Source organism: Rhipicephalus sanguineus, chromosome 9 (assembly GCF_013339695.2).
Source record: "Rhipicephalus sanguineus isolate Rsan-2018 chromosome 9, BIME_Rsan_1.4, whole genome shotgun sequence".
Classification (NCBI taxonomy): Eukaryota; Metazoa; Arthropoda; class Arachnida; order Ixodida; family Ixodidae; genus Rhipicephalus; species Rhipicephalus sanguineus.
In genome coordinates this window covers 3,444,849-3,470,059 of record NC_051184.2, presented here as the reverse complement: position 1 = coordinate 3,470,059, position 25,211 = coordinate 3,444,849, and the positions used below count along the sequence as shown (strand labels likewise).

Genomic DNA, 25,211 nt, shown 5'->3' with positions numbered 1-25,211 from the left:
CGAAAAACGTAGACAAAGTTCCGTTTCTTCCTTTGTCTACGTTTTTCGCGCAGTTTTCCACATAATGCACTAGCACACAACTTTGCCTTGATTCTGATGAAATGATACACACCAACAGGCTCGCTACGTTAACAAAAGCTCACTCTTAACAGACCTTTTTAACGCAAAGGCACCTCCTTTTATGAATTTGCACGGAAGTACAAAGACTGAAGTCATCGCCTCCGCAGTGCATTTTTGGGGGGGTCACGCATATTTACAACATACCAGAGGGGATATAGCAACACCCAGTGAGCCTTCATTGAACACTCAGAAAAAATCAAGTATTTGGGGAGTACGTATTTCTGCTACACAACAATAATCGTCATCCACCTCGCGTACTTTCCTCGTGTTATCAACGCGGTCCCGGAACTTGCCGGTCACGAACGGCACGCGCATTATCAGCGTGACATAGCATTCTTGATAGGAAAGTGAGGAGAGCCGGGTTTTCAAGAAAAGGAAACGCGAGCAAGCCGGATCACGATTATTGTTGTGTAGCAGAAATACCCCCCGAATACTCTCTTTTTTTCTTAGAGCGAAAGGAGTTGTCAACACAGTGCTCATGTGAACTGCAGTTTTGTGTGCTCACTGTCGCCAGGTATGTTTACAATAAAACCAATCTGGGCCCTCACCACTCTTGGCGCTCTCTGAAACCGAAACTGCGACTGGGCGCTATAAAACAGTCTCCAAATAATTAACAGTTGCGAGCTTAAGCAAACAAGGTTCAAGCTGTGATAAGTGGATCGGTAGCTACTTATCGCAACAGAAAAAACAAGACTTAAAGTTTTTATGTCAGTACTTTAAGTGGACTCATCAGATCCTGGCCTTGACATACGCAGCATGCGATACAAATACTCGGGCACTCCAAGGTGTGACCTCACGTACAAGGAATAAAAAAAAAACGAGGTTCGAGCCGGAATCGAACCCAGGCACTGAGTGGCAGTCAAGCATTCTACCACAGAGCCATGCCAGCACTTTAACACATATAATATTGCATGGCAAAAGCTTAGAACTGCACAAGGCATCAATGTGATTTGCATAACGAGTTCGGTGGTTTACAGCCAAGCAGGTGGTTTAAAGGCTCGGCCACAATTCAGCGTCGTCGGTCACAGAATCGACAGTGTACAGCTACTACGTAGGCGCACACATTGCCTTACAGACGCATTGTGGGTACTTCACTACTTCGCAAAATGATGATGAATTATGACATACCAGATGGCTTTTGCCTTACAGATGTCTTAAGAGAATGCATAAGGGACATTGCGAGTTTTTTTATTTACCTTTATATCTCAAATGTAAAAAGGTAAAGTAAAATACAGTTACTTAAAATGACAAAACTTCATTAAAATAAAATGCAGTAACTTAAAATGACTAAACTTCGTTAAAATAAAATGCAGTTCAGTAATATGACTAAGCTTCATTGGTACAACTTCAGCAGATCACTCAAATTTACTTCGTTTTACAAAACCCAACAAAAATTCCAGTAACAGTGCACATGAGTAACAGCAGTCAGAACAGGAAAAAAAATCATTTATCCTAATACAACTTCCCACGAATCCTGTCTGGGGGGGGGTACAACACAAATGTCTAGGACGTCACGACTTCGTCGGTGCAAAGTGAGCCTTGGTACATAAAGAGCTGCGTGCATTCTATGTACTTAACCACTACCCAGCACTTGATGTTTGAGGAATACTCGAGTCCATCCACCTGTTCATTGCATAAATGACAAAGGGGTGAGAAGGCTAATCTGAGAAAACGTGCATTAGGAGAATAAAGTTAAAGAAAACAACAACAAAACATTTACAATACAATGTTCTTTCACTGTGCTATACTGTTACACCAGGACAAAATGGAAAAAAGACTAGACTTAAAATTTGTGCACATGTGCACCAAGTCTTTCCGTTTTGTCCTGGTGTAACAGTATAGCGCAGCAAAATACCGACACAAATCGTGCTTTTAATTGTGGTAATTAACTGATCTCTGCCTTTTACTTGATGCAACATCACAAAAGGAACGAAAGGTTATTTCTTTTACAGAAATCTTCAAAGCTTTCTTCTGCCCTGCAGACAAGCACAGATGTGGGCAAAGTGGGTGGTGGTTCTGTTATCCGAGCACTGGCAAGTGCCGACTGGATGAATGCGGTGGGACGGTAGGTCGACGGTTCGATTCCCTTCTCCACGGCCTGCTTGCGGTCCCAATGCTCGGCTGACTCGTAGTGGTCGAAGGCATCCTTGGAACATGAAAAGCTCGGGATGTTGCATACCTGGCACTGCAGGTAGCCTGCGGGCAGCAAACAGCAGCAGCTTTACTTGGCAACAAGCACCCAACTATACATTCAGCCAAAACCTGTTAGCTGCAATGAATCTCTCCCAGTTTTCCATCCTACTTAATAAATACAAGTGTTACCCCCAGAGTTGTGGGCATGCCTGCCATTCGTATGTGCAAGAGAGTCGTGCTAGGCGGTTTCCGCTGTGTCCGTCAGCACTTTTTTACTGCTAATGTAAATGATACGGATATTAACCCTTTCACTGCCAATCCCGAGCACACTCGTTTTGCCTCTTTAACTGAGAGACAACTCTTGTAAAAAAAAAAAAATGTGGGTGTGTTCTGCCGTCTATGGAGGGGCCACCAAACTATCGACAAATATAACATATAGAAAAATATAACTTGTTGCGAGATTTTTGACAACAGAGGGAGCGTCTGCTTGCGCATCAGCATCGGTTCGCATCTATTTGCCAGCATCTCAGCAGCGCAGCCATGGCGACTCGGCGTGCCATGTGAGCGCGCTGTTTAACAGAAGAAATGCAGGAGCTCTCGACTAATTTGGACTCCGAATAAAATGGATAATTAGAGTCTCAGTGACTGAATTAATAGGTAATTATTAATTTATTATTTATTAGAAATTAGTAATTTTGTCAATTCATTAGTTGTCACGAGTTCTACTTTTATTTTGATCAGATAATCCCCTATAAAAATGTTTGGAAGTCTCTAACAGCATCCCACTGCTTTGCGAACAGGTCAAAGTTTTCGACCTAAAAGCAGCGACACAGACATACGTCTGCCTTGGAAAATCGCCAACCTGAAATATCGTATTTCGAATCCAAGCCGATGTTCTTTTTGAAAAAACAATGTACGAAAGTAGAGGGGGTCGGCTTAAATTCGAGCACAATGATTAAGTTTTTTTTTTTTTGTTTCTGGGCTTGCGAATTTTGGGAGTCGGCTTAGAGTTGGGGCCGGCCTACATTCGAGTAAATACGGTATGCGTAAAGTTCTTGAAGTAACGGAAAGAGCGAATGCAATAGGATGAGGCAGCCATACAATCTTTCTCTGTGTGGTACAGCGGCAGCAGTGCATGGAGCTTAAATTTATTTCTAGGTTGCAACTGATTATATGTACCAACATTCACGTGGGCATTCATGTGTGGCAATAAATATAGCATAAAAAGCTTTGCAAAAGTGGCCTTCAGTTCAAGGTTTTAATTGCTTATATTCACGCTTTTAGGTAATGTTTCTATAGTTCAAAGAAAACTGTATGGATCTTTCCAACAAAAATCTAAAAATGAAGCCTCATTACGTGGTAGAAGTACTCTGAAGGCTATGCTGCTGGCGGTCGCATGCATTGACATCACATTTGTACGGTAAAAGCACAGAGATGGCAAGAGAAAAACCCTGCACTCTTGCACAAACGGCAGAGGACCTTCCCATGTAGTAGACGGCTTTCCTTGTAGTCACAGAATGACCCTACATTGCACGGAGTTGCCTCGCAAATCTACCGTTGCAAGAAGCTTTTTGTAATCCATCAAGCATCGGTGAACTTACGGGCAGCTTTGGGACAGGTCTACGTGAAACTTGTGCGACGCAAGTTTGAAACACTAAAGGACAACTCGGCAAATAAAAAAGTAGCTTTGATTAATGAATAAAATCAAATAGCGTGCAAGAATTCACTGAAATAGAGACTTATTGAGCAGATTCCATTGCACGATATGACAAGCTGCATTCGTCTCCGAGTCTGAAAGGCCAACTGCCACAAAATTGCACTTTGGCTCAATTCTCTACAAAACTTTGATTCTGGCAAGGCCAAAGGGCTGTCAACTGTATAGTTTTCTTGCTGGCAACCTTCCAATAGCACGTAAGCAGACTGCCAGGTGGTGCTCCATAACCGAGAATGCGCAGATGAGTTTTGCAACTACCGACAAAAATTACTTAGCGCAGGCATGGTACACAAGGGACAAGCACTACTTGCAACTGTTTATTCCACGATGTGGTCACGAAACATATATATATATATACCTTGGCACATGTGCAGGTTCACAAACACATCCCGCCTCCCTCTTCTTGATCAGAAATCCAGCAACAAGCGGGCTTGTTCATTGCGGCTTGTGCCAAGAATCTTTGCCTCGCGAAACAATGCCTCACAACCACAAGAATTCATGTGACCTGCTAAGTGCATTCATTCCTTCTTTTTTATGCTCAGGGCATGTTCTCCGAAACGGTCATTTGCACACCTTCCGGTTTGGCCGATGTAACTTTTTCCACAAGACAGCGGTATGTCATAAACGCCGCCGCAAGTGCATTTCATGTAAGGCGAAAGATGCTTTTTTTGGCATCCTCGCCTTGTTGCTTTTGCCGCAGTTATGCAAGGGCAAAGGCGGGCAAGCCTGTTGGGGGCAGAAAATACCACTCGAACGTCAGGCTTATTCGCAACCTTCTTGAGGTTATGCAAAACCTTATGTATATAGGGAACGACTACTACAGCACGTTTCTTTCGAGTGAAGTCACTGGCATCTGTGTTTATGCTTGTTTGCACTTGTGCAACAGGCTTTCAGAACCACTGCGATCACTGCGGGTGCAAGCCTCTGTGCAAGATTGTGTCTACCTTCTTTTCCGCCACAGTGCGCCCGTTCAGTTGATAGCTGGTGCTTGTGTCGTCTCATTCTCTTCATCCAGGTCCGTGCTTGCACGCCCACCTTATTTCGTGACTAATAGTTACAAATTAGCTCAATTTTCTGCATATACTTCCACTTGCATTTAAGACACAATCTTGCACGAAGGCTGCTCTACATCAACATTATCTAACTAGTCTTTCTGTGGGGTCTACAACTCCATTAGAGTCGGCCTTTAAGCATTTTGCCCAGTGTCGGAAAGGAACGAAAACCAAAAACGATTTTTCTGACCAGAACAAAAACCTAACTGAAATGTTATCTATTTTGTTTGGTGTGAAACCGAAATATCTTTTAATCGGTTTTCGGTTCAAGGAAAAAATTTTGCAATGTGGAACAACCTGGGTCATGCAACGAGAGCATTAATCCACATATCGGGCAGGGATTCCAAAGTAAAGATGTGTTGAAATTTTGGGAAGAATGAAAACAGCGGCAACCTGATCTGTATGCATTAACGGAAGTGGTGCTTGGTCTGCCAGCCACACAAGCCAGCGTGGAGAGGGCATTCTCGGCGCTGAAGTTCGTTTCATTAGAACAGCGGCCCCGCATGCTGCTGTTCTAATAAAACAAACTTTCCATTTCTGAGATCATGCACATTTCCTGGACGAAAAGCACTGTGCCTGCTAGGAGAATTCGTAATCGGCTTGAGAAAAACTAAATACTATGTTTTTACAGTTACCTGAACTTCAAATTTTTTTTACAATAATAATATCTGGATTTTAATGTCCCAAAACAACAATATGATTATGAGAGACGCCGTAGTGGAGGGCTCCGGAAATTTCGACCACCTGGGGTTCTTTAACGTGCACCTAACTCTAAGTACACTGGCCTCACTGTAATGCCCCCTCACTGTAATGCCTCTGATGGCGCTGTGAGTATTGCGTAAATAAAAAAAAAAAATTTTCGCTTCCATTGAAAATGCAGCCGCAATGGCCAGGATTCGATCCCGTGACCTTCGGGTAAGCAGTCGAGCGCCATAACCACTAGACCCTCGTGATGGGCCTTCAAACTTTTTTTTAAGCAAATAAAAGCCGTTACAAACCATTGTGAGTTTTTTTTTCTGTTTTTTTTTTTCTGGATCAGAAACAGAACGGGACTTTGGTGGTACAAACTAAAACGAAAAACATTTCGTTCAGACACCCTGGTTTTGTCAGCAATGCTCCGCCACAAAGCCTCACAAGTAATCAACTTAAATCCCTGCTAACTTGGAAGAGCCGAGACTGCAGTGCTACTGCACTTACTGCTTTTGTTAGCACTCGAGTCGGCCAGCCTAATGGACTTTGTCTCCACCGTCGAAGCTTGACCCGCCGATGCCCGATGCATTGCCATGGCTTTGGCGTGGCCTGCACTGGCCATGTGGTCCCGCATGGGAGCGGGACCAGAGAAGCTCATCCGGCATGGCTCGCACACAAGGCCGGACTGGAAGACTGGACCACTTTGAATTTTCTTCTTGTGCTTTTCCGAGGCTATGTGCTGGTTGTACGGCTCGGGCCCCGTGAACGTCTTTCCGCATGGCGTGCAGGCGTAGGCAGAGGCGTTCATGTCTGCGAAAGAACGCTTCCTACAAGATCTGAGAGAGAGAAAAAGAAAAACATCTGTGAACTGGTTTCAAGAAGAGCGTTCTACACTGGAATAATGGTGTGCATGTCAGTCTATGTATTATGTATATTTTTTTTTTAGAGATGAAGATGAAAGTCAGTGATGCATTGCGACAGGTGCTGGGATTGGTTTCCAGATCCGCCACTACTTGTAAGGAACCATTTATTTCCAGCCAAGCTCGGGCAACTAAGACAATTCTGCCCACTGACGATGATAGGCAGAGATGATTAAAGGAGCAGTGACATCCAATTTTCGATCATAATCCATGTCATGCGGGTTAATTCTTGTGCGTTCAGAAAAAAGCTGGAAATATTTTAGCGCATTTGGTCAAGCACTTAATTTATAATTGAATATTTTTATCAAAACACGACTGGCCTAACTGACAGACGGACAACACTGGCGCACTCATGAGCCATGACTTATTGCTCTGGGTCTGCATTCCAGAGAGCAATCCTGTTCCCTGGTTAGCTGTGCATGCAATCGAGCCATTTCAGCTTTCTACAACTTGGCACTGAAACTGAATGATTTGCAGCGGCTGAAAATTCAGTAGAAGACGACGGCTCCGCTCCATACAGCACATGACGTCATACACGCCATGGCAGTCACTGTCGGTGGGCAGGGTTTATAGCCAGCAACTTCTAGGGCTTTTTTGTACTGAAATATTCATGTGCAATACATTGTTCACATGTGTATGTGTACAGTACTCACGGATTCAAACACAACATCAAATATTTTAGTATAATGACTGGTATGCGCAATTGTTCGAGTTAACCATGTCATGTCACGACAAATCTGGTCTCTAAATATAACGTGGACTCTGATCTACGCGTTCGAGTCGTAATTACGCCAACATGACACCAACTGAAGACTCTGTAAACGAAAGTATGTGCGTTACTTAACCATAAATTGTCCTGTTTCAATCCGTGAGCACCGTACCCTCTACTTCTATTTTCTTCCTCGCGGCCCCTTTAAGATGAAAGTTGTGTGTGCATGTTGCCAGAAGTACTGGAATTGACGCAGCACTTCTACAGCTTATAAGCAACAGTTTTAATACATGTGAGCTCGAGCTGAGATGAAAAAGACAATGCTGCCTTGATGACGATGATAGATGTAGATGAACAGGCGCCACAGACAAATATTAGCACAAGTGGCCGGTGACCGGGGCAACAAAACCACAAATAGCATTGGAAGTTTGGGCTTTAAGATGGGCTACTTTTTGTCTGGTCAATCCCACTTAAACAGGTTGATCGTACCTAATAGTCTCTTCTTGTCATGCAATGGAACAATGCAGTCATCTGACAATATGTGGAGATGATGAGAGTCAGTCATTTGTTGCATACACAATACCTAAAACTGTGGGAAAAAAAATTCAGGGAGGGGGGAGAAGCTTTTGCATGAAACTTCTCTAGCATAACTAGATACCATCACCTATCAGTGTGTTCTGTAATAACGTCTTTAAAGTTTTATCATTTAAGAAAAACCCAAGATAACACATCGTTCAGCATAATCTTGCAACTGTGTTGCGGAAACAAGTTTCTGAAATGGAGGACATTCACTATCAAAGAAGACTTTCCTACGTCAGTGGAGAGATCTAGGCAAGGTTTAAGGATGGATTACAGTTGACAAAAGCCTCAAGATGAACACATGTTGTCCCCAAACAATAATTGCCTTGATGGTCAGTTCAACCATAATTTTCATGCTTCATACAACAAAAAGCCCATACAGCCACATGAGGCTCATAGGTTGTCCCATCTGAATTACCTCTAAAATAAATTCTGGGGCATTACCTACGAGAACCACATAAGGACTATGAGGTATGCCGTAGACTAATTCTGACCACCTGGGATTCCTTAATGTACACCAAAATCCAGGCACACTGGCGTTTTTTTTGCATTTCCCCCATTAAAGTGCAGCCACAATGGCTAGGAATCAAACCCATGTCCTGTGCTTAGTAGCACAACACCATAGCCACTAAGCAACCATGGCAGGTGACTAACCGCATATTATATTAGTCAGCAGAAACATGCGCTATACATGTTTTAGCTCAAGGCAGTACCAGGAATGGCTGGTTGCATGCCAACAATGATATGTACCACAGGGATCCTCAAGTGATCACTTTCGGCAACACTTCAATTTCACTAGATTAGAGTGTACAACTTCAGGAAAAAAAAAAAACTTCAGCTCTGCCCCCAGCCACCGCTGTCCCACCCACGGAGAACTTGCATAAATGTTCCATTCAATAGCACTTACTCATTTTTGAGGCGTAAAGCACCTCTCTGGTGTTTTGGATAGCTCACTTTCCAATACAGACACACATTTCTGTAGCTTTTTTAGGTTGGAAACTTGAACATCCTAGTAAATTTCGTTGAGGTTTCTTACATCGTCAGACAATGTTTTAGGTAGTAAATGACAAACCTTTAACTAATAATATGCATCGTATTTACATTAGCTAAGGAAGAGTACTTGCAGTTCCAGCAGAAAACAGATAGCACGACTGTCTTTCACGGGTGAATGGCAGGCGCGCCGTGGTCCTGTGGGTGGAGCCTACATTTTGTTTCTTGGTTTGTAACCAAGTGTGGCACCAGATGAGTAGGCATCCACGTGTGATAAAAGTTTCTGGCGCAGAATTAGCACACTTGGCCTAATACCAGACTGTTGTGGCTCATATTGATACGGGGTTGTATGAGTATATAAAATATGTATTTACAGAGAGGAATCAGTAAAAGAGTCAAGATGGCTGACCGCCACACTCGCGCGCCAGTCAGGCTCTTCAGCCCTTCGTCTTCCTTCACTTCCTCTCCGTAACAGGACCCCCGGGCGTTGTAGCGCCGTCTCGGCGCAGGTCCGGCGATGAATTGCGAGAGAAGTAGGGCTTCATCCGCGAAACATGCACAATGTCAACAGGTGGCGTACTTGACGAATCGAAGTGCAACGACGCAATCTTGTAATTCACGTCGCTAACTTGACGCAAGACTTGGTAGGGTCCTGTGTAGCGGGACAGGAGTTTCTCGGAGAGCCCTACACGGCGACATGGTGACCAAAGGAGCACCCAATCACCTGCGGCAAACTTCATATTACGATGCCGGTGGTCATAGCGGGCTTTCTGCATCTCCTGCGACGTGGCGAGACGAGATCAGGCGACTTGACGAGCCATGTGAGCCCGGTCAATAGCGTCGTGAGCGTACATGGTAACAGATGGCGTGGAAGGTAAGACGGTGTCAAACGGCAATATGGGGTGGCGACGATACAAAAGATAAAAAGGTGAAAATCCCGTGGCGTCATGTCTAGAGGAATTATATGCAAAAGTCACATAGGCCAACGTCGATGACACTTCGTCTGGTGGGTACAGAGAGAGGATTTGCTGCCGTAGTCGTCAATGCAGCACCACCTCCGGGGGCTGCATTTCTTAGTTTTCCGAAATGGTGCGGCCGAAAGCCATGGGGGACGATAGGCGTCGTGGCTGTGGCGAACGGGACGATGGGCGACGTGTTTGCGGCGAACGAGATTGGTGTCCACGTGGCGAAGGCGAGCGGCTGTACCAAGTGTTCCTAGCGGCATTGTCAGAGGCGTTGGACTCGGGAGCGGGTGAAAAATGGTGGGCATTACTGTCAAAACGGGTCATATTGGTCGTTGCACGAGGGGTTGAGGACCATGTGCTGCGGCAGTAGCGGGCAATATGTCCAGCGCGGTGGCAGGTGAAACATATTGGGCGGTCATCTGCAGTTCGCCACTCAGCCGGGTTGCGAGAACGTAGAGAAAATCGTCGGTTTGAGGAGGACGTGGCAGAAAGGCGTTCGCTGACTCTGGGCGTGGCGACAGAACACACAGAATGCACTCCGATATTTTCCAGCTCCTGACGAACGATGGCTTGAACGAGAGGAACGGTAACAGGGGTGGCATCGGTGCTGCGCGAATAGAATGCTGAGGGCGCCATCGCTTCCAGTTCACGACGAACAATTCGTGTCAGGTCTTCCGGCGGCGAAGGATGTTGCGGTGTTGACTGCTCTTCACACGTCGACGTGGCAGCGGTGTTTGGAAGTCTGGCGAACGGTTGCAGAATGCGGCGGCTTTTTGCTTGCTCGAACTGACGACACTCCTTGATGATCGCATCCACGGTCGAACAGCCCTTGCACATCAGGAGGTTGAATGCATCGTCGGCGATCCCCTTCAGCACATGCCCGACCTTTTCACTTTCCGTCATGTCACTGTCGGCCTTTCGGCAGAGAGCGAGCACGTCCTGAATATAGGAGAGGTACGATTCCGTGGAGGATTGAGCACGGCAGGCCAGTTCCTTTTCGGCGGCGATCTTACGGCCGGCGGGTTTGCCAAATACCTCTCGCAACTTTTCTTTGCATTGGTCCCAGCTAGTGAGTTCTTCTTCGTTGTTTTCGTACCACACCTTCGCAGTGCCCCTCAAGTAAAATAACACGTTGGCCAACTGAAGTGTGGGATCCCATCTGTTCGGTACACTCACACGTTCAAACATGGCCAACCAGTCTTCAACGTCGACGCCATCGGTCCCACAGAACGTACCGGGATCCTTAGGTGGTACAAAAACAAGTGGTGGTGATGGCGACGTTGATGGAGACAGCGACGTTGATGCAGGAGGCTCAACGTTAGCCATGGTTGGGAGAGCGATGCGACGTCCGCTGTGGAGCTCCGTTGCCTGCTGAAGTACCCAGCACCTCCACCAATATGATTACGGGGTTGTATGAGTATATAAAATATGCATTTACAGAGAGGAATCAGTAAAAGAGTCAAGATGGCTGACCACCACACTCGCGCGCCAGTCAGGCTCTTCAGCCCTTCGTCTTCCTTCACTTCCTCTCCGTAACAATATTACCAAATGCATGCAGTACTAGTTTTGTGAAATCTTGCAGAGGGAAAGAATGTCCAAGGACATAGCCCCAGTAGCAACCATAGCAGGCACCCCAAAGGCGCTAACACCTCTTTTGAAATGCCACCCTTGTGACCATGAATACGAAACAGCAGTGTGCATTCACAGGTGGACAACATGTAGTGCCCAATTTCAACGAGTGCACACATGCTGCATGCCTGTTCCAAGCTCAAGATGGCACCACGACAAACAGGTAATGCATGAAGAAGTGGGGATGCACCATCTAACACCACTGCAGCTAAAGTCCAGTGGCCATGCAGCAACCACATTTCAGCAGATAATAATAGTGTCCGATGAAAGCAGTCTGATCAGCTGATGCGAATGACGAACATAATACACATGGCACGTGCATGCCAGTAGCAAGCTTTGTTACCAAGCCAGCCATTATCATCACTCTCCTCATAGTTGCGCATGCAATTTAATCCATTACGGCCCTCACAAGCTTCCTTCGAATGACAATTCACCAAGTTAACAGCTCTACCAAAGCCACGTAATTCTTGATAACAGATTTAAACAACTGAAATTTCAAGTGTGATCTGGGACAAGGACAAGTGAGGGAACGACACTAGTGCTTACTATTAACTGAAAGCTTTATTGTAAGAGAACAAACATTATATATATACATATATACTGAAGAGATACAGCGCGATATTGTCCTATGTTTGCGCCTAGGAACGGTGTGCATGTGTGGGTCACATGCCCTGGTAGGGCATATTTGTTCTTAGTTAATAACAGTAATAGAGCTTTCAGTTGATAGTAAGCGCTGGTCATTTCATCACTTGTTGTTGTCCCAGTTTGCGCTTGAAATTTCAATTATGCATACATAAACTAGCTCATCTTTCCACCTTACTTCAGATTGAAACACTCTAGCTGAAAAAAAAAAAAACCATCAACAATGACCGACAAGGGGATACGTCTGCAGCAGACTGTAGACATGTCACTTGAGCCTTCACTGTTCAACCGCTACAAGTATCGAACTTGCCGTAAGGCTTCCTTAATTGAACAAAAGTGATTCAACGTTACAGGATGTTTTGGGGAGAATTTATGCGCTTCCTGGTTGCTGTTTGGATGGCAACCAGACAAGTGATTCTTGCTGTTATTGAAGAAGTTAAGTGCAGCTGTAACTCTAGCCAATCAGACTGAACCTCGAGTGAATCCTCCGAGGAAGTCAATCATTTCAATGCAGATTTGAAAAGAGGGTAGGGAAGTTAGGGTTAAGGAACATGCAGATTGATGACTCCACATATCTTGCAAGGTGGACCATACAGAAGGTTATAGTGATGTGCAGTGCATTTGACACTACTTGCTGACAGCAGTAACATTTACCAGCAGCTTCTATCGCCGAAGAGAGAACAGAATCGTCACGCTTCTTTGTAGACCGGCGGGATGCTGTGAAGAACAAGGAAAACAGTCACAGATGTGATTTAACAAACATGTAACAATGCACGCAGCAGGTCTTGGGTTATGCACACACATTGGAAGTTAACTATAAGCAGTCAACATTGTCACTTGCCGCAGTTAATTGGCTCATTCACACTGGCAATTTGCAGTGGTCCTGTGACCAAATCAGTCGTAAGTACAGTTAGAACTTGACATAACAAAACCTAATTTTATGAAGTTCCCAATCTAACGAGGACATTTCATTCACTTGCAGGTACCCATAGGTTTCAATGTGGTCATTAAGCCGACCCAATCTAACCTGGCTGCCAAATACGATTTACAAAGGTTTTTGTGAAACTGAGGAAAAAGCGCGATTTCTTTCCAATGTTGAAACAGATAGGTATTTCTTCGAGCGTGCACTCTAATGCCACTATGAACATCTCGGTGCTGAAGTGACGGCCCCAACTTTCTGAATGCGATGGCGTTAAAGAGCTTATGTTGCAGAAATTCTACTGTTGGCGTCAATGACAGTTTGTTGATTGCGAGCAAGAAACCTGCATTGTCCACGAGTAAAAAATTGCGATGGATACAAATAATAAACATCAAGGGTTCAAGCCAGAATAAAACACGAGCCTTCTGCACAGCATGTATGTGTTCTACCTTAGAGACGCACCAGTGCTTGAAACTGCTTTGGAAAAAAACCCTATACAGGAGTTATATAATGCGAGGAGTCATGTTGAAACATGTAGGATTGCGTGGTATAAGTGTAGAATTGCAACAGGCGTCGCACCACATGGATTGTGCAATGATTGGGGTGTTTAAAGGACCCTGACACCAACATTGAAACCTCGAGATGTTTGTGTTGTTTGATTGTCCTGTATACGGGGGCACTTCCGACCGACTGATTATTAGTGCCGGACGTTAGCTTTAAGATATTTTAGTTTTGTTTGAGAGTAAGCGCGAGTGCTCATCCGAGTTGGCAGCACCTTACGACATCGCCACAGGTATGACGTACACCGATACCCCTTGTGACGTTGCACGAGTAAAGCAAGTATTGTCGATGCCAGAGAAGATCTGCGGGGCGCGCACAATACCACGAATGGCACCCGGCAAGGACTATTGTAAGTCACCCCCCTCGCTCTGTTGTCGGGCACCTCTCAACGTAATAGTTCTGGCTGCTTCGGCCAGCAATGCTTTTTCTTTTTCTGGGTAGGGGGGAGAGGGGCGGAGGACATGAACTTAGCAATACCGAAGCACCCGTATCATTTTCCTTCTTTAGCGCGTGAAGGGCCCCGATTTGAAAACTTCGCTTTCAACGACACCCAAGTTTCAGTGCACGTGATCTTAGGCGCTCCCCTGCTGTGGGGCGCTAGTTTCTTGTGGTACTGAGGCGGGAGTTTTGAACTGACACAAAACTGTTGTCAATTAACGATGCTAGGCATTAATTATATGATGCATTAGAGCATTTTCGATTCAATTCCTGGATTACCAGACACAAAGCTGCAAGTTACAGTAAAAAGGTCGCAGACAAAACTTTCGCTGTCAGGGGTCCTTAAAGACCCACCCATTACAAGGTGCTCAGGCATGATTCATCATCATGAGCAGCAACAGCATCAAAAAAGTGTGCAGCTGCATAGGTGCACGTATTCCCTCGCAGACGCATAGTAGGGCACTTCACCTAATTCACAAAGATGAATTACAGGTGTAGTAGGCACTTCGCAACTGCACTTGCAGTAGGACATGCATTCTAGGAGAGTTTTAATATGACCAATGTTGCGTACAGAGACTTCCCTTTCCTTGCGGAACAGCTGCCTAGCGAATTAGGGGTGATGTGAATGGGGCCCAATTATGCTATCGCGTTCTACTCTTGAAGGCGAAGCTCAGGTGTCCTCCAAGTTTTTGTGACCAGGCTGCACACCTCACCTATGAATGGAACAGCGGGCTCAGCTGTCAGCAGTACTCTTACGTATTCAATGGTGCTAGGGTTGCTTTCTTTATTTCATGGTTTATGCAACTGATGGCACTGATGACCTCCTCGCAGCTTTCTTGCATGGCCTGCTTGCAATCACTGCATTCGTTCTCTGCGTCTTTGCACATCGGCAGCATGTCATAGCTTCACGCTGGCCTGCATTGCCTGGACATGGAGCCTCCTATGTTTGGGCACAATGGGAGGCTCCATATCGGAGCTGCCCTTGTAGACTTTTCGCACAAGCAGGCATGGGTTAGTGGTAAATATAATGGCGCAGTAGCTATTGGGTTTCAGACCAAAAAAGTCCCTTTCTCAATTTTATGAACTTTCCTATTTAACAAAATAATTAGGGGTGTGCGAATAGTGATATTTCATCTCGGATCGAAGAGTGACAAATAGTGGCCAAAAATGTCGAATAGTATATTTACACGAAATGTGTACCGCCAGTTACGGCAAGACAGAGGAAAGATCAGGGATGCTACGGTGTGGTGATAGCTTTATTACACGCTTGTTTGGGAAAGCTTTTTTTTTCCAGCTTTTATGGGCACGCATGCATGGTGAAGGGTCGCCAATCCTAACGGCTAAGGCCCCTTCCTCCTATGGTCGGGCGATACGGCTCATCTGACAACTGTAATGTTATGCTTCATCAACATGGGTGCTCTGGGCTCAAAAATATTCAGGGGCGCCTGTACACAGCAGCGTTTTAACTGCACGCCGGAACAATGCGAATTTCTGAAAGAGTGGTGTGGTGCGGCAGTGGCGACTGCACAGTGTGAACAAATTTTCACGTGTGAAGCCAATCACCGAGGGTTTCGCGGTCCAAAGTTGGGGCATTTTACGGCACCTGGGGCATATATGACCGAACTACACAACAAGTCTGTGCCTTCGTTTCGGAAGTGAAGTTGTGAAAGTTGACAGTTTTCTCAAGTGTTTTTTTACTTGTGTAAATGAAATAATCTCCTTTAAAATAAACACGCGCTCGCTTTTGAACCAGGATATTGGTGAAAGGTTTAACGAAAGGCCTACTGTAACGACATCAGCGTTACTTTTCGCCACGCCCACCCTAACCATGTTGCACCATTGGCCTCTGTCGCGTTTTAGATATTCATTCTGTCGAATTATTCAAAACTTCGAATACCAGCTTTTCGAAAGTCTGACCGAATCATTTGATTAGGTAATATTCGATTCGAATTCGAAACTCGAATATTCGCAAACCCCTAAAAATAATTCGAGTAGAGTCATCACTTTGTCAAACTGACTTTCGACTGTAGTCTCTTTTGCTTGAAACACTACTGTTTTGGGTCAGCAGCTTGCTGCTAGATTGTTTAATTGTGCAACTGCAGTTGCAAAGCCTGTGCACTAATGAGATGTGCAGGAACAGGATATTCACTTGTTTTGCAAAAAGGTGGAGGTGAGAGCAGACAACATATCAAGCGAGAGGCACATTGGTACGGCAAGTTGCGCTAGCCGGTGAGACATTGCCGCAAGTCTCTTCAATTGGGTTGCTAGTCACATGTCGGGGGTGCAACCTCTGCTAATAGCCAGTGTGATATAGATTAGTAAACGATTAAGCACGCATACACAGCACAATATAAAACCCTCATGCACCATTGCAATTAATTCATAGACAACAGACTGAAGCATGTAGGACCTAAAAAATGAACAGACAAGAGAAAGCACACGCAGGTATTAATAAAGTCATGCACAAGCCAACACGTGTGGAGAAGGTGGCGAACTCTATTACTGATTGTGAGGAGGTTATTATTAGAGACCGGATTTTAGGCAAATGCCTATTTTGTTCTATTTTGTTCTTTGCTGTTAGTATATGGACGCCATGTGTTGTATAGGCAGGAGCGCGGCATAGCCCACAGACGGCCGACGGAGAGGCCTCGCCATGGGAGGCGCGCGGAGTAATGAGACGGACACGGAGTGGTCGGGTGAAACTGGAGAGTGTCCTCTCAGCGTTTATTGCAAAACATTTTAAAGGAAGGGGGAAGAGGTGATTGGCCGGTGTGACACTGGTCACATGGCTTACGTGGACATGCCAGGTTGGCTACCAGATTAAAAGAATCTCACCATCTCCCCATAAAGGGAACCCTGAATAGTATGCGAAGCAGCCATGAGTCGACTTAAACTTCTGTAAATCTTATTTCCTTCATCACTGTTCATGGTTCTTCCATTCGAGGTTCCCCTGATGTTGTTACTTGTCATATATGCCTAAGCTCAGGGGAACATTTTCCCTTGAGTATAACGGCCTTGTGGTCCGTAAAGTATAAACTTAATGGCTCTCGCTGCAAAGCTTGCAGCTTGAAGTTTGAGAATGCGATGTCAACGCACCCGTTTCGCTTCGGCTTCGCGAGCCCGCCGCTCCGGATCGGCTGGGGCACTGGCTACGTCGACGCGACGCCGGGGAGACAGGTCCCGTTCATAAGCCGCTTTGCATCTAAGGGTACCTTGCATGATTTATGGCGTAGTGAGTACCTTGCACGATTTATACTAGAGCATGCGCCGCAGTGCAGCGAGCGCTCTATTGCACGTCCATATGTCAGGCAAAGATTCCTTTCTACACACCATGCGCGAGCTCTCCGCTCGTGCGAAAACTTCGTTCTCTTCTTTCTTCCATACGTCTAGTGGCACGCGGGGCACTGGTCACGCCGGGGGGACAGGCCTCGTTCATAAGCTGCTTCGCATCTAAAAAGCGAACACCAGCAGAGACCTGGCTCCGTACTGCGGCACTACCAGGAAACACAGCACAAGCTGGTGTGTTGACATGACACCAAGGGTCGCACGACACAACACTTGCGTTCCTTTCACCCCACTTCGATATACGAGTATGAATGAGAGGGCTTTTATAGTGTTTTTATAAAGCCTGTAAATGCCTATTTTTGGCGTTTGTGTCTAAATGCCTATTTTCAAAATTGGTGCCTATAGAACCCTATTTAACCTCAAATTTCGCTTTCGAGTGCAGTTTTTTTTTACCGTTATTCATGTTACTGGGCAACATTAACTGTTCGGAACTTTATGGGGTTCAACATGGTCCTCTAGTTCAACCAACTTCCGCAAAACCGCCACTAGCAGCAGTGAAAATGGACGCGCTGGCCACCATACGCCGTCGTGTTGTCTTGGCGCGAGTGGTTGGCAAATGCCAAACAGTGGCGAGCCGTCAGGGCGCAGGAGAGTGGAGAGCAAATGTAATGTGCATGCGGCTTTTTTTTTTGTTGGTAATTTCACCAACAAAGGAGAAAGTGACCCTATGCGACTAGACCCTACCAATATGAGGCATCTCTCCCTTATGGTCTTTTAGCGGTTTGGCGATCTGCTCCTGTGCTGCCCTTCTGTGCCATCCCAAAAAGAAAGATCCAGGATTGTTTTGACAGTGGACACTTGGCTCACCATGATACAGAATAAAAGGAGACACCGTATTCTGCGAACCGTGCGGAAAAAAGGAATTGCACGGCTATGTTCAACTGTTGGCGCCTTTGTGCCATCATAAACATATTTTTTTTTTGCTTTCCTATCATCGATACAGGTCACGTCTTTGTTTTGAAATTATTTGCATCTATGTAAAAACTTACTGTGCCTATATTTTATCATGTTGGAGGTAAAACGTTGTTTTGCCTGTCTATTTATGGTGCCTAAAACGTGCTTTAAATGCCTAAAAATCTGGCCTATAGTTATGAATGAACGCTAAGTTCATAAATGGGCATGCAAGTAACAAAGGTGGGCCAATGAAACTAAGCTTCTTGGCTTAGGTCAAAATTTATTGTGCCTATATGTATGATGTGGGAGGCCTAAAACGTTGCTTTGCCTGCCTATTTCTGGCGACTAAAACACACTTTTTCATGCCTTAAAATGCCTTTAAAACTAAGCTTTTTGGCCTAGTGTCCTTGCCCACTGTGTCAGAAGCAATCAGAACCACTAATCAGTGGTTCTGACTGCTTCCGACACAGCATTCAGAGCCACTGCCTGTATAAGCACCGTGAAGTGGAGTTTTCAGTTGTGATTGCGGCAACAGAACGCACAGCCTAGCGGATAAAAAAATATATATATTGAGATGGGCCCAGACAAAATGGAACGCGGTGCATGCATCTCCTCCCTGCACGAGTGGGCGGACTGTGGTGTGGCTAGAGAGGAGACTCGTTGCCGTGATTGTTTTCTGTGTGCTCCCAGCAGCCAATGTCAGCGAACTTCGGACAAGCCACTGCGAGCAACGCAGCTCCATCTGGCCAGTGGACTGTGCCTACAGGGCAGCCGCGGTGACACGGCTGTCCCGTATCGTAACCACCCCACGGTTCGTACAGGCAAAGTCCCGACTCTACAAATTGTTATTTGAAGGAGCCTGGTAAGAGTGGCTACGTATACGTGAACTTCACTGACAACAACGCTGAGGGACAGATGGGGATGATCTGATATCAGTCAGTTGTTGCACCATGCGGCATGGATTCAGGAGTTGGTCGAAGCTGTTCTCGAACTGTGTAGTTCGAAAAGAAAATAATTCTCGCTTTTAAGAGCAAAACAACCGTATCCTTATGAGGCACGCCGCTGCGGGGGCCCCGGATTCAATACCACCACCGACGCAGTTAAATTTACTAAGCGGGTGTTCTTGCATTCCCCCCCCCCCCCCCCCCCCTCTAGATGGCTAGGTATCGAACCCGCGTCTTCGAGCTCAGTGTAGTGTTACACATGGAACGTTTGAACTACAGCAATGTGGCTTAATGTCAAGGAAGGGCCACGAAATTATATGTGTGCGCGGAATACCGACCTTGTCTTTTTCTCGCGCTGTTTTTCGTTTCAAGTTTGTATCAAAACCAACTAGCTCACCAACAAGCATATTAGATACTTTTAGCTGAGTGTAGCTCACGTTCAGACCGGCGCTGATGTAGCGTCCCGACCAGCCCCGAGACAGTGCAGTGCAAAGATTTCCCGTTTTTGACGAGCGCGTCTAGCCGAGACGCGGTCAGCTTGGCTGCAAAACGAAGGCGAAACCTAGCGCAGCGGAGTGAGTGATACCTTCTGCGTTCCCTACAGTTCCTTCCATGCGTTTGTGCGTAAATCGCTAGCATATACGCAGGTCTGACCGAAGCGGATCGTAAACGCTCAGCAAAAGTGTCTATTAACGGAATACCAAACCGTAGCTCGACGGGCTCAACCGCCGCGTAGGTCAAAACCGAAACTACAGGCGCACTCAATCAAGTAAGAAATCTCACATGCTGCCACACCCAACGTTAGAACAGCAAGACATCTTGCTAACAATAACGGAATACCAGGTGCCGTGGAATAACAGGGTAGTCGTGGCGGGGCAAAAACCACATGCTTCAGAACCGAAAGCACGCGCGCTCGCGACTGCCAGAAGACACGCCACCGGCGCCGTCAGAACACCAGCAACACCAGTACATAAAGCTCTAATGCGATCAAATATTATGCAATATCCGCAACTTACGTGAGCTCAGTCATGCTTGTGCTTCAACAATCGCCCAACTTCAAAGACACAAGCATACGGCAGACACACCACACGTTCGAACACTGCGCTTGCAGCGCTTGCACGACCACCATACTTATATAAATTTTACATGATGACGATGATGCTGTGGCCGTACTTTTTGCAACGCCTTGGCTTAACTTTAACTCCGGACCAAAGACAGTAAAATAAAGAGGAAGTAATAAAGAAGAAAAAAAGAGAAAATAGAGAAATTAATGTCTGTTTAACCTATCTTGGCTTTGGGCTGGGTTACAGTGTACTGAGGTGCAGTGTGGCGAACGAAGCGCTGCTCGGGACGAGGGGCTGCTGTCGAGAGCGTCTGCATTTGGCCACGGCCGGGCTAGACCGCACGCGCGCGCTCTGCGGTCTAGCCCGGCCGTGATTTGGCGCGCTCGAGCCTGCGAAAGTGTGTCATTGTACGTTTAATGCATTACTGAGCTTTAGTCGGGGTCTCAACGCCTGCCACGCGCCCTGGTGCACGAATGAATATGCAGGCGTGCCAAATCACGGCCGGGCTAGACCGCACGCGCGCTTCTTGGTCTAGCCCGGCCGTGGCCAAATTGAGCCTGCCGACCCAGGCCAGGGAGGCGACAATCGGAATTTGCACAGACCCACCTAGCTGTCACTGAATGTTGTGCAGTTTGCAAGCAACCCTTTGAGCCGCGCTTCGCCGCCATAAAAGCTGAGCTAGTTGAATGGTTGCTTGCCGGGCTAACTAGTTGGTTGATTGCAGCATATATGTAACAGCGCGCAAAACTGGAAAGGACGACGACAGAACGCCAAGGGTAACCTGGGCCACCTTACCTTACACTGTGGTAACGGTGGTGATGAAAACCTGAATTAAAAAATAGTGGCATTGTTTATCGCCACGAAGACCAGTGCGTCAGGGCACGGTGGCCGTGGTCAGGAAAATAGTTGAAACGGTAGAGATTGCTCGTGCGGGAACGAAAGTCAGCATGCCATCGCTTGCATTGACCAAGGATGAGCCAAGTTTTTTTTAAAAGTTAATAATTCTTTGTCGATATCGCCCTGTGCATTTAATGCCGATTATTCGATATTTTGCTTTTGTTTTTACTAATTAAGAACATACTAGTTACGGATGTGTTCATTACATGCATACATAATTTATGCTTTAATAATTGAGATCATGATAATTAGAACTATGATAATTAGACCTTGCTTATTAGCAAAGTATAATTAGCATGACCTTGATTAAAAGTTCCTAATAACGTGGCCCTTATTAGCAAGAAATTTTTTACCGTAACATTAATTAGCACTGTTCTAATTAAACAATGTACTTATTATCTAGGACTATATTTGGTAAGGTCTTAAATACATGATACTGTTTAGTAAGGTACTAATTAGCAAGGTCTTAATAAGCATGGTCTTAATTTGCGTGATTATGACATGGCTTGGCATAAATAACTTGATCTTAGCATATCGCTTGACTAAGCATGAAAACTGACAAAGACCATGAAGAAAACGAAGAGAGCTCGCTGGTCGCTAATGATAGTTTCTTGTAGACTCTGCACGGCATAACGAAAAGCTTAACAGTACCGCTGTAAAAGTGCTGATATGCGCATGGTATAATCAGCGTGTGTGATCACATCCCATCCATCTCAAGTGCGACCGCTTCACCTTTTCTGTATAACTTGATGGCAGTGTAAAGAAAAAAAAAGTTGATTGTGGTGCTTAAAAGAAGCGGGAGTGGTGTCGGTTCCTAGCAGACGACAGCTACCCAGGACTGCTCATAGCGCGCATGAGGGTATTCTTGTTCATTTTGCTGTTGCCCCCCGTTGTACGTCACTGCACTTATGAACTAGGCAGTCGATGCTTGCGTGTTCAGGTTTAAAAAATGGCCGGCTATACATATACCTGGTATCGTCAGAGGAATAAGCACTTGGAAGCCAGGGCTCTTTACACTCTGCCTCTGTTGTCGTCCTTTCCAGTTTTGCGTGCTGTTACTACATATGTTGAGCTAGTTGGTAAGGATTCATCATAAAAGATGAGACGTGCATACACGGAGAGAAGAGAACAAGACAGATGCCGACTATCAACTGAAAGGACACACTCCAGTGGAAATGAAAGACGTGAAAACTTATCTGACAGTGCCACCTGTCAATTCGGCACACGAATTTTCTACGTATATTTTCCACGCCATTTGGAGGTGCTATAGACGAATGGACATTATCGGTGAATTTTCTGCTTTGCATACAATGAAACACTCGTGGATGGGTCAGACCGTGCAGTATGTTTTGGCACCTTGAGTCATCGTGAAATGTCTCACTTTTGATTTCAGCCTGTGTTTGAGCCTTCCTATCGATTGCAGCTATACGGTATGTGCTTTATTTCTGACTCATGTTTGAAATTTAAGCATTCTTTTACCGCTGACAACACATCTGTCAAAATTCTGTTTGCGGGTTATTTTTATGGCAGATTGGACATTTCCTCTCCTACGAAACCGCCTAGCAAACTTGAGAAATTAGTGAAATGTGATGTTGTAAAAGTCACACGGGACTGTTTAGAAGAAAGTACAACTAACACAATGCCTGTGTTTAGAATTAATTCGTCTAATTATACATTTACGTCTTTACACACTCCAATGCTTTTCACCGCTTTGGCATCATTCAGCCAATGATCCTCGAAAGTTGATAATGTCTTTGTTTTTTCCGAGACGCTCTTACGCAAATGAGTTCGATGCCACATACTGGTCATCTTAATGTCTCCCACACCATTTTCTAACGTACTTATCGGAAAGCATGTTTGAAGCGTACTTAAGCGTACCCTGTAAAGCTTATGTGAATATTAAATAAATAAATAGTGCTTCTTCGTCTGAGGGCTAGAAAGTGAAGTAGCATCGGTAAACTGCGTACTTCTCCATTCCAAACTTAAACCTTCAACCATAAAAGGGGGACCACACCACAGTTTTGACAAGGGATGAACGCAGAAACAGCATACACTGGGGTGCTATTTCATTATCTCTAATTTCTCTGTTAGTCAGTTGCCGGAATTACACTGCAGTTTGCCTGTTATGCAAGAGCAACTAGCCCAAATTCACGTTTTATGAGCCTTGAAGGTCACGCACACATTGAAACATCACTGTAAACGCGAGATAGCACTGTCATTCACGATCAGAATCCAATAAGAGTGCATTGTGCTGTTTGTAAACACAGGAGGAAAAAATTGCCAATTGCACAGTGTACCTGTGTTGATCTTATGAAATCCTCCCGGCCCCATAGAATGTGGCGCAATGACAATGTGATATGCTGTTCATGGTTTTCTCTTGCGCTAAAAACAATTACAACAGAGAGACGAATACAGCGGCTGGAATCCAATGTCGTCGTCTTTCTCTCCCCGTTCGTGTCATGAATGTCAGAAAAAAAAAGTTCGCAAGCAAACTGCTAACTTGCAACAGCCCCAACAATGGAACTACAATGAGGATTTAAATGTGTCAAAGTATCTCAAGATACAAATGGCAAGTATCCTATCGGATACATTTATTCTGCTAATATCTTGTATCTGTATCTCAAATACTTATACTTTGGGTATCTTTTATCTTATTTCTATACAAATGAGAGGTATCCTTGCCTAGCCCTGCTACTGCATGAGTAAAGCAATTCATTTTCTGACAATTTAATTTAATCTACTTTGCAAATCTTTTTTTAACACTCAATAAAGGACAACTAAGAGCTTCTGCCTTTCATACTTGCCCTGACGATATGCACAAACACCATAAAGGCTGTAGTCATGCTAACATGTTCGTCCCACTCCACCGTTTTCAGGAGAACAGCAGGTCAATTGATGAATTCTAGACATACACATGCAAAAGAACACTCCACGAGCCTAACACCTTTAAATTAAAACCATCCAGCTTTATTCGCTAATGCAACTGAGATGGCAAGACAAGTTAAAAGAACTAAAAGTTCTAAAAGCATTCTAAAAGTTAAAAGAACTTTACAGTATATTGGAAGTAAAACTTTACACAAAGGGGCTGTCCAATGTTCAAGTCATGCAAAATTTAGATATATCAGTGGAAAAAAGATTGTTAGTCATCTTGACTACTTTCGACATCTGTGTCCTCCACTTCTTCATTGGAATCTTCACAGTTTTCTTTCAGCCTTTTTTTCTCTAACCTTGCCTCCAAATTCTGCAGTCCTTGTGCCACCATCTTTATGTTCAGGCTTTTCTTCATATATTTTTTAGACTTTGGTGTTGAGGATTTCAAATTGGTAGCATAATGTTGCTTACGGATGCTGCGCATGATAGCAGCTGCTGCTACTGGCGATTCTGGTGACACACTGGATACGCTAGAAAATGAGAACCGGCTCCCCGGGCTAAGATGCGGGGAAAACGGCGAAGGTGTTTTCATTGTAGACGTGTCAAGATCGGACAGCTCATCCCAATTTTCGCTCGCGAAAAAGTGACCAGGGATGTTTCCGCCTACATATGACCGGTGCATGTCATCACAAGCTTCCTTCGCTGCATCTGCCAGCTTCTTGACTATGGCCTTACGTTTGAGGGCGCCCTTTCTGGCTGTTATTGCCAGAAGTGCCACCGTTAATTCACTTGTTCGGGCTTTGGAGCCCGACTGCAGACTCTGTGCTGTAACATTGCTTCCATGGCTGTGGTTTCACAAAAGGCTCACCTTGTTCAGAGCGACCCTTTTTCAGTGCACCTGAGACACCCAACTTGGGTGCGCTCTCACTTTCAGTATCTGCCTGCTCTGTCTGAACTGCAGACGTTGTTGCAGACTGTCTTGTTAATGCTGTTCTTCGGGTGTTCAGTGAATGAACCCTTCGGTCTGGAACCTTATTCCTTCGGTGCGACTTCTCTTTCACTGGTATAGTCTCTACACTGTCTGTTTTATTGACAGTGCGTGATGGACGCTGCTGCTTTCTGAGACTAGTTGTTG

General features: G+C 45.3%; 1 protein-coding gene across 3 annotated transcripts; it reads right to left on the bottom strand.

The window, feature by feature from the left end:
- Window positions 1-666: 666 nt before the first annotated feature.
- On the bottom strand, window positions 667-20,389 carry LOC119404463 (uncharacterized). Of its 3 annotated transcripts, XM_037670966.2 has the most exons (4): window positions 20,261-20,380; window positions 12,798-12,860; window positions 6,217-6,545; window positions 668-2,316 (listed from the first exon to the last, which is right to left on the bottom strand). In XM_037670966.2, the coding sequence occupies exons 3-4, from the start codon at window positions 6,515-6,517 to the stop codon at window positions 2,039-2,041; spliced, it is 579 nt and encodes a 192-aa protein (XP_037526894.1). In that variant the 5' UTR covers window positions 6,518-6,545; window positions 12,798-12,860; window positions 20,261-20,380; the 3' UTR covers window positions 668-2,038. The 3 variants fall into 3 exon arrangements, with proteins under 3 accessions (XP_037526892.1, XP_037526895.1, XP_037526894.1); XM_037670964.2 differs by lacking the exon at window positions 12,798-12,860 and having other exon boundaries at window positions 667-2,316; window positions 20,261-20,389; XM_037670967.2 differs by lacking the exons at window positions 12,798-12,860; window positions 20,261-20,380 and adding an exon at window positions 8,825-8,922 and having other exon boundaries at window positions 667-2,316.
- Window positions 20,390-25,211: the final 4,822 nt, after the last annotated feature.

Coding starts and splice junctions, on each gene's coding strand:
- LOC119404463 (XM_037670964.2), bottom strand. Junction 2,317..6,216: donor CTCGAGTGCTAACAAAAGCA/GTAAGTGCAGTA, acceptor TGCTGCCCGCAG/GCTACCTGCAGTGCCAGGTA.